This window comes from Anolis carolinensis, unplaced genomic scaffold, assembly GCF_035594765.1.
Source record: "Anolis carolinensis isolate JA03-04 unplaced genomic scaffold, rAnoCar3.1.pri scaffold_14, whole genome shotgun sequence".
NCBI lineage: Eukaryota > Metazoa > Chordata > Lepidosauria > Squamata > Dactyloidae > Anolis > Anolis carolinensis.
The window spans coordinates 6,902,099-6,911,933 of record NW_026943825.1 but is presented as its reverse complement, the minus strand read 5'-3'; the positions used below and the strand labels follow the sequence as shown (position 1 = coordinate 6,911,933).

The 9,835-nt window shown below is 47.8% G+C and overlaps 1 protein-coding gene across 1 annotated transcript; it reads left to right on the top strand.

The window, feature by feature from the left end:
* The first annotated feature begins 632 nt into the window (after positions 1–632).
* On the top strand, positions 633–8,662 carry ppp1r14b (protein phosphatase 1 regulatory inhibitor subunit 14B). Its single transcript, XM_062965103.1, has 4 exons — positions 633–1,100; positions 6,853–6,936; positions 7,687–7,719; positions 8,193–8,662. The coding sequence occupies exons 1-4, from the start codon at positions 852–854 to the stop codon at positions 8,259–8,261; spliced, it is 435 nt and encodes a 144-aa protein (XP_062821173.1). The 5' UTR covers positions 633–851; the 3' UTR covers positions 8,262–8,662.
* Positions 8,663–9,835: the final 1,173 nt, after the last annotated feature.

Sequence of the window (9,835 nt, the reverse complement as noted above, 5' to 3'; positions counted from 1 at the left end):
AAGGACCTTGAGTCTACACTGCCATATAATCCAGTTCGAATCTGATAATCTGTGGAAGAGGCCTAAGTGAGGCCTAACTGTGCCTGTCCCCTGGGCTGAGTAGGTTGCTAGGAGACCAAGTGGGCGGGGCTTAGCCTTCAAACTGGCAGCAATTGGATAAAAACTATTATTCCTCTCCCTGTAATTAGGACTTTATTTTTCTTTCCTTTTTGTTGTATCAACCTAGAGCCGTGAATGGTGGGTTGTGTTGTCAAATGTCAAGGTTGGCGGGCCTGTAGTTTTGTTGTTTTGTCCGCTGCCCTGATGCCATCACTCTTTTATATATATAGAGAAGATACATACATACACACACACATATATATATGGTAAAGCAGTCTTGCAACAATCCAGAGCAGTATCTCTCTCTTTCCTAATTTTTTGGGACGGGAGGAGGGAAGGAAACGCCCTTTTGACCCGAGGGAGGGAGCCAGGCAGCCATTGGGGGGGGGGGGGGTGTGCACGGGAAGGGGTGTGTGTGTGAGCGAGAGGAGGGGAGACAGACAAGGCAGCCCAGGGTGGAGTGGGGCAAGCTGGCAGGAGGGTGCTGCGGGCCCTTTAAGGGGGCGGGGCGAGGGGAGGAAAGGAGAGCAGGGGAGGGAGGGAGGGGGCCGCGGGACAAAGGGGCCGATCGGGAAGCCGGATCCGGAGAGGAGAGGTCCGAGGCGGAGTTTGGGGGGCTGGGGTCCCGATCCGGAGCACGTGGGGCCTGAGGACGCCTCTTGGGAAAGGAGCCCCCCTCTCGCTTCCTTCCTTCCTGCCGGCTGCTTCCCACGTGGACGGGGCTCGGTCTGGTCGGGAGGCGGCTTGGCTGGATGGCGGCGCCGTGCAGCCCGGAGAGCGGCCCGGCCCCCCCTGCGCCTGCTCCTCCGTCGGGGGCGGCGGGGCCGAGGGTCTACTTCCAGAGCCCCCCCTCCCGGGCCGAGGAGGAGGAGGCCGAGGAGGAGGGCCCCGTCCGCAGGCAGGGCAGGGTCACCGTCAAGTACGACCGCAAGGAGCTCCGCAAGCGCCTCCACCTCGAGGAGTGGATCCTGGACCAGCTCACCGCCCTCTACGACTGCCAGGTCAGCCCCCCCCCCATTTGCCCCGCAGTTCTGCACCCCACCTACCCCCCAGAAAGAGCCCCGCTTGGGCCCATTGGTCCCCCAGTTGGGCCCTCCGTTTGGTTCCCAATTACAGCTCCAGATGTGCCCCCCAACTGGGCACAAATGGGGGACACAACTGGGGATATATTTGGGGGCAAACAGACACTATTGGGACCCCAGAAACAGTCCCAATAGTGTCTGTTGGCCCCCAAATATATCCCCAGTTGTGTCCCCCATTTGTGCCCAGTTGGGACCCCCTTCTGCTTCCAGAAACAGCCCCAGTTCTGACCCCCATTTGCCCCCAACACAGACTCATTTGCCCCCCAATTACAGCCCCAGTTGGGCCCCCTTCTGCTCCCAGAAACAGACTCCATCATTCGCCCAGTTGCACCTCCTTCTGCTTCCAGAAACAGCCCTAGTTATGCTCCCCATTTGCCCCAGTACAGACTCATTTGCCCCCCAATTACAGCCCCAGTTGTGCCCCCCAGTTGGGCTCCCTTCTGCTCCCTGAAACAGACCCAAGTATGCCCCCATCATTCGCCCAGTTGCACCTCCTTCTGCTTCCAGAAACAGCCCGTTATGCCCCCCATTTGCCCCAGTACAGACTCATTTGCCCCCCAGATAAAGCCTCAGACGTATCCCTATTTACCCCCAGAAACAGCCCAGTTGTGCCCCCATTTGCTCCCATCAACAGCCCCAGATGTGCCCCCCAGTTGAGACCCCTTCTGCTCCCAGAAACAGATCCCATCATTCGCCCAGTTGCACCTCCTTCTGCTCTCTTTGTGCCCCCATTTGCCCAAGTACAGACTCATTTGCCCCCCCAGATAAAGCCTCAGGTGTGCTCCTATTTACCCCCAGAAACAGCCCTAGCTGTGCCCCCATTTGCTCCCATCAACAGCCCCAGATGTGCCCCCATCTGTCCCAGAAACAGTCCCAATTGTGTCTGTTTGTCCCCAAATATACCCCCAGTTGTGTCCCCCAGAAACAGCCCCAAGTATGGCCCCATTGTGAGTTTTCCAGGCTGTCTGGCCATGTTCCAGGAGCATTCTCTCCTAACGTTTCACCCACATCTATGACAGGCATTCTCAGATGTTGTGAGGTTTGTTGAAAACCTCACATGTCCAGGGTGCAACAGACAGACAAAGTGGACTAAAATGCCACCGAGAGCATGACAAAGTGAGCATAGAAACAGCTATGTGCATACACATCCATGCACACTCCAAGGCCTTGCCAGATCTTGTTAGATGCATCAATAGCCTGGCTGTTTCCTGCCTGAGGGGATTCTTTGTTGAGAGGTGTTAGCTGGCCCTGATTGTTTCTTGTCTGGAATTCCCATCTTCTGAGTGTTGCAAAGCACTTGGTGAACCAACCCGGACACAGCATTTTATTTGAGAACACAAAAATGCTGGACCGCTCTCACAACCACCATGTCAGACGACACAGGGAGGCCATTGAAATCCACAAAGCATGTGGGCAATTTCAACAGAAAGGAGGAAATCATGAAAATGAACACAATTTGGTTACCAGTATTTTTTTTTAAAAACTCTAAAATCAGGACAGTAAATAAAGAACAACACTCAGAAAATTGGAATTGCAGACAAGAAACAATCAGGGCCAGTGAACACTTCCCAACAAAGGATTCCCCAGACAAGAAGCAGCCAGGACATTCAGTGCTAATCAAGGTGATCAGTTGCAATATTCATACTTGCCTCAAACAGACAAGAGTTCTTTCTCCCACCCTGAACCTTCCACAGATACACACACACATATATACTGTATATACGTACATATACATACACACATACAGACTCAAACTGCATTGTATGGCAGCACAGATATTCTCTCAAAGAGTCCCCATTGCAGGGAGCAGTCTGCCATTATTGCTTTGGGGCATTGGATGCAATGACAAAGGAGCATCAATGAGGACGATGTGAGCTTTCTAATGGGGGGTTATCGGGGCCTGTAAAGGCGCAATATAATGGGGAAAGGAGCTGTGACCATCTGGCCTTCTTAACTCCTGGAATAAGTGGGCGGGGTGGGTCTGGTCTTGCAGGATGTGCGGCTGGGCAAGGAAGGAAGCGCCCGAGGTGACAGAAGAGGCCCTTTGGAGCAAGGAGAGCCCTTGCAAACCAAGCCAGCTCCATCTGGATGCCGCCCCGTCAATGCTTTCTCTTTGTTAGGCTGACTCTCTTTGTGCTGCCAGGATCCCAGTGTTACAGCTGTGGTGTGCGCGTGCCATGTGGACGGGAGCCGGCATGGATCTGAGTGATAGGGCGTGCGCGATGGCTGGATGATACTAGTCCATCTTTTCCTTGACAGATATGGCTGAGACTGGAGCCTTCCCGGGGCAGGGACCTTATTGCTTTGTTTTTTTGTTGTTGCAAGAGGGCAAAACCATGGCAAGATGGTTCCAGGGCTGCGATGCTAAGGCTGTATTGCGGGAGCAAATGGGAGGCAGAACTAGGGCTCTATTTGGGGCAAATAGAGCCCCGGTTATGCCCCCCAAATGGGGGCTATTTATGGAGGTACATGGGGGTCCGCCTCCGGTGGCACAGTGTGTTAAAGCACTGAGCTGCTGAACTTGCAGACGAAAAGATCCCAGGTTAAAATCCAGGGAGCAGAGTGAGCGTGTCGGACATTATTATTATTATCTGGTGGGGCAGCGGGTTGAACCACTGAGCTGCTGAACTTGCTGACCGAAAGACTGGCAGTTCAGATCTGGGCAGCAAAGTGAGCTCCCCCTGTTAGCCCCAGCTTCTGCCAACCTAGCAGTTCGAAAACATGTCAATGTGAGTAGATCAATAGGTACCGCTCCAGTGGGAAGGTAACGGCGCTCCATGCAGTCATGCTGGCCACATGACCTTGGAGGTGTCTATGGACAACGCCGGCTGTTTGGCTTAGAAATGGAGATGAGCACCAAACCTCAGAGTCGGATACGACTGGACAAAATGTCAGGGGAAAACTTTACCTTTACTAAATAATAATAATAATAAAAGTTACACCAGCTCTTTGGCTTAGAAATGGAGATGAGCACCAACCCTCAGAGTCGGACACGACTGGACATAACGTCAGGGGAAACCTTTACCTTTACTAAATAATAATAATAATAATAATAATAATAATAATAATAATAATAATAAATACACCAACTCTTTGGCTTAGAAATGGAGATGAGCACCAACCCCCAGAGTTGGACACGATTGGACTTAATATCAGGGGAAACCTTTACCTTTATGGGGGTCCAACTGTGATTCTGGCCATGAAAGCCTTCAACATATTAAACATAACAACAACAACATGCTCTTCCCTCTTACCCCAAGATCCTACAAGTCCCTATTAATTCTTCCTTTTCCATCCTAAATGCTGAAAAGGGGGTGGCCACATTCCCTGCTTTGTGTCCCTGCAGTGAAGGTCACTTAAGGTCATGAAGTGGGCAGCCCTTTTGGCCTGGTTTCTTTGGGCCCCAGTGAGCAATGCTGGAGAACCCCATGTCCCAGACGTCCCCCTTACTCCTACTCCCCAGGCCTCCCCTGTCTTTCCTCTGGTCTGGAATATTATCTCCAGTGCGGTGTGTGTAGGACTGTATTGTATCCAGGCACATTTTGCTCCCATTTGGGGTTGTTTCTGGACTGGGAAGAATGGCCCCTGGCTGTGGGTGCAGCTGTCGCTTCTCCGCAGCTGCCTGAACGGATGCCGTTTTCCTCCCCTCTCTCTGTGTGCTTCTTAACCCTGTAAGAGTCTCATTGCCTAACACTTAAGACCTAATGAGATTAGGTTACAAACAGGGAGGGAAGGCCGGTGACGGTGGTTTTTTTCCATCCTGGCCTAAACTCTGTGTATAGAGAAGGAACTCTGGTTAGTGAATCAAGATTTGAACCCAAGGCTTGAGTCTATTTTTGTTTCGTAGTGGCAGTCTCAACTTTTCGTCTGTCTCATGGCGTCCCCAGTGCCATCTGGCAGCCGGCCTGCCCGGCCCCTAAATAGTGGGACTGGTGGGGGGATTTAGCCGGCCATATGGGCCTCATCTCGGAGCTGGCTAATAGAATGGTAGTAGCTGGTCAAGACTGCCAAAAGGCTTAGATAGCTTGCTGAAGCCGCCTCTCCTCTTTCCAAATGCACAGTGGTTGACTATTAGCCAGGGAAGTCATAAATGCCAGCCTTGGGAAGGGAGGGGGCGGGTGACCTGGTTACCTTTGTCCCCATTCCGCCCGCTGGAAACATACCTCTGCGGCTTAACAGCCTTCAATGGCTTTCCTTGTTTCTCTCCTGTCAGAAAAGGGCTCAATGGAGGCCGAGGGGGGTGTGGGTCAAGCCAATTCCCAGCATGCGCCATGCGAGATCAGGGCTTATAGTGGCCACGAGGAGTGTTTCCACTGGTTTGCTTTTGGTGGTGCATCAGCTTGGTATTGATTGATATTAGTTCACAGGCAAGTAAGTATCAATTTGGGAAATATTTTTGCAAAATTTTGTGGTAAAGGTTTTCCCCTGACATTAAGTTCAGTCGTGTCCGACTCTGCGGGTTGGTGCTCATCTCCATTTCTAAGCCCAAGAGCCGGCGTTGTCCGTAGACACCTCCTACCCTGTTTCCCCTAAAATAAGACATCCCCAGAAAATAAGACCTAGTAGAGGTTTTGCTGAATTGCTAAATATAAGGCCTCCCCTGAAAGTAAGACCTAGCAACGTTATTCTTTGGAAGCATGCCCGCCGAACACAACACCAGAGCATGCAGGATTGGTAAATGTATGTACCATAAAGTGTTGTACATGGAAATATTGGTAGTAACAATAAATTCTTGATAGGATTCAGTTTGTCTGGTTATGCTGGTTTATGATGACAACTACTGTACAGTATATAATAAATGTTAATTTTTTTTGTTCAACAATAAATATGAATTCTTCTTCATGGAAAAATAAGACATCCCCTGAAAATAAGACCTAGAGCATCTTTGGGAGAAAAAATTAATATAAGACACTGTCTTATTTTCGGGGAAACACGGTAGGTCATGCGGCCACTGGCATGACTGCATGGAGCGCCATTACCTTCCCGCCAGAGCGGTACTTATTGATCTACTCACATTTGCATGTTTTCGAACTGCTAGGTTGGCAGGAGCTGGGGCTAACAGCGCATGCTCACTCCGCTCCCTGGATTCGAACCTACAGCTTCAAAGCTTGGCTGATTCCCACCTGGGGGAATCCTTTGTTGGGAGGTGTTAGCTGGCCCTGATTGTGTCATCCCTGGATTTCCCATTTTCAGAGGGTTGTTCTTTATTTACTGTCCTGATTTTAGAGTTTTTAAATACTGGGAACCAGATTTTGTTCATTTTCTATAGAATCATAGAGTTGGAAGAGACCTCATGGGTCCAACCCCCTGCCAAGAAGCAGGAAAATCACCTTCAGAGCACCCCTGACAGTGTTTTTCTCAATTTCTGATGAAATTGTCCATAAGCATGGACAAACAGGGGAATTCCAGGCATAAAACAATCAGGACCAGTTAACATCTCCCAACAAAGGATTTCCCCAAGCAGGAATCAGCCAGGCATTGAAGCTGCAAGGCTTTTCAATGCTAATCAAGGTGATTAATTGCAACATTCACAATTGCTTCCAACAGGCAAGAGTTCTTTCTTCCACCCTGGACATCGTTCCATCATTTATAGCCGAGGTCCAGCTTCACTTGAGCTTTTGAAAAAAGAATTATAGGCTTTCTCTCACCCTCCTTGGTTTGTTTTTTACAGGAAGAAGAGATACCAGAATTAGAAATAGATGTTGACGAACTCCTGGACATGGAAAGCGACGAGTCTCGGAGCGCCAGGGTGAAGGTAGGAGCAAATGAAACAGGGCTATTGAATGGGAAAAAGTCCCTTCTTAGAAAGAGCCGTACCCCATCAATTTTGAGTCTGGGGGCCCTTCCAGACAGGTCCTATATCCCAGAATCTGATCCCAGGTTTTCTGCTTTATACGAGTCCGCACTCACTCTGCTTCCCGGATTCAAACCTGCGACCTTTCAGTCTGCAAGTTCAGCAGCTCAGTGCTGTAACACGCTGTGCCACCTGGGGCTCCCAATGTGGTCTATCCAGTGCAATTTTCTGAATCAGCACCAAAATAACCAAACGGAATCTAAAGTTGACCCAAAACTGATTCGTAACACTTTTGGTACTAGTGTTGGAGTGGTCTCTGGTCAAAAAAAAAAAAAAGGTTGAGAACCACTGCTGTAAGGCAAGGGGTTGGACTAGATGGCCCTTGTGTATAATTTTACAGTATCCTCATTTTATATAACATTATGCCTTTTGTTCGGTTACAAAATACCAAGCTGGCACAGCATTGTTATAATATGAACATTGAGATCAGTCAAAATATGACTGATTTTTAAAAAATTATTATTACTATTATTAGTTGTTTTTTCTCTCTATCTCCTTTTTCTTCTTCCACTTGCTGTAATATATTTTTTTCTATTTTAACTTTATGTTGAAAAGCACCAATAAAAATTTATTTAACAAAAAAAATATGACTGAGGGGGGGAACAAGACCTGGGAGAGACTAAATTTCCCTCTGCCTTTTTCCCAAAACAGGAACTTCTCGTCGACTGTTACAAACCCACAGAGGTGAGTGTCTCCCTCTTTTTTTCCCCACGGCAAAGCCCTTTTCTATCCAGTGCCTGCAGAGCAAGAGAGGTGGTGCTACCAGGAGTTTGCAAACTTGGGCCCTCCAGATGTTTTGGACTTCAACTCCCAGCATTCCTAACAGCCGGTAGGCTGCTAGGAATGCTGGGAGTTGAAGTCCAAAACATCTGGAGGGCCCAAGTTTGCAAACTCCTGGTAGCACCACCTTCCTTGCTCCCCAACTGTGTGTAGTGATATTTGGCTCCGTGTTTCTTGTCTTCAACATCTGCTAAAACGTCTTGTTTGTGGAGGTGCTTAAAGCTGTATTTCCTGCGTTCTAAATTGGAAGATATGATATGGTAGCAGGTTTCGGATGCTGCAGAAGTTGGGGGTAGCTAGTTTCTTGTATTATGATAACATCGTTCCTGGCAGTCGTGCCGTTCTTTTGTGACGCCTCCCTTTCCCCCGCCTTCTAGGTTTTTGTGGCCGACTTGCTAGATAAGATCCGTGGAATGCAGAAACTAAGCACCCCGCAGAAGAAGTGAATCCGTTCAGCGACCTTTCCATCGCGGCGGCCCTCTCTTCCTCTTTGGGGAGGTTGCCATTGGGACTCTGGCTCTGCCGGGTCGGAAGAGGGATGGGGCGCTTTCAACCGATCTGGCGGAGAATCATTTGCGAGAGCGGGGGGAGACACTCCTTTTCGGAATGCTTTGATAATCAAACCCATCCGGACACCTTTTTAGCAATATCGACCTGTTCCTCTTCGTTTATCCCCAACTTCCAAGTGGAGTAAAAGAGGGCAGGGCGAGGAACATGTGTTCTCCGGGGAGCGGGAGGTGGTATAGTAGGAACTTGCATTTCCTTTTGTTTTTTTTTAGGATGTTTGGGTTTTTTTTTAATTATTGTGTTTTTATATAAATTTAATAAAGATGCTTTGAGAACAAGAGCCTGGTTTCTGCTTCTAGATTAAACACATACAAAATGAGAAAAGGGAATTTTGATACAGAGATATACGCATGATGTGACAGTGGGATTGCTAGAGATTGACCTGTGTGTTGTCGAAGGCTGTCATGGCCAGAATCACTGGGTTGCTGTGAGTTTTCTGGGCTGTAAGGCCATGTTCAAGACGTTTCACCTGCACCTGTGGCAGGCATCCTCAGAGGTTTGTTCAGAGGTCTGCAGGAATGAAGCATGTGGGGTGTATATACAGTAGAGTCTCACTTATCCAACAGAAATGGGCCGGCAGAATGTTGGATAAGCAAATATGCTGGATAATAAGGAGGCATTAAGGAAAAGCCTATTAAACATCAAATTAGGTTATGATTTTACAAATGAAGCACCAAAACATCATGTTTTACAACAAATTTGACAGAAAAAGCAGTTCAGTACGCAGTAATGCTATGTAGTAATTACTGTATTTATGAATTTAGCACCAAAATATCACGATACAGTAGAGTCTCACTTATCCAACATAAATGGGCCGGCAGAATGTTGGATAAGCAAATATATTGGATAATAAGGAGGCATTAAGGAAAAGCCTATTAAACATCAAATTAGGTTATGATTTTACAAATGAAGCACCAAAACATCATATTAGACAACAAATTTGGCAGAAAAAGTAGTTCAATACTCAGTAATGCTATGTAGTAATTACTGTATTTATGAATTTAGCACCAAAATATCACGATACAGTAGAGTCTCACTTATCCAACATAAATGGGCCGGCAGAATGTTGGATAAGCGAATATATTGGATAATAAGGAGGCATTAAGGAAAAGCCTATTAAACATCAAATTAGGTTATGATTTAACAAATGAAGCACCAAAACATCATATTAGACAACAAATTTGGCAGAAAAAGTAGTTCAATACTCAGTAATGCTATGTAGTAATTACTGTATTTATGAATTTAGCACCAAAATATCACGATATATTGAAAACATTGACTACAAAAATGCGTTGGATAATCCAGAACGTTGGATAAGCGAGTGTTGGATAAGTGAGACTCTACTGTATATGGAATAATGTCGAGTGGGAGAAAGAACTCTTGTCGGAGGCAAGTATGAATGTTGCCATTGGCCAGCTTGATTAGCATTGAATGGCCTTGCAGCTTCAAAGCC

Bases quoted from the DNA above. Each gene is read 5' to 3' on its own strand.
- ppp1r14b (XM_062965103.1), top strand. From the start codon at position 852: ATGGCGGCGCCGTGCAGCCCGGAGAGCGGCCCGGCCCCCCCTGCGCCT. The intron at 1,101-6,852 runs GTCAGCCCCCCC...TGTTTTTTACAG, and splicing joins CCGCCCTCTACGACTGCCAG to GAAGAAGAGATACCAGAATT. The intron at 6,937-7,686 runs GTAGGAGCAAAT...TTCCCAAAACAG, and splicing joins CTCGGAGCGCCAGGGTGAAG to GAACTTCTCGTCGACTGTTA.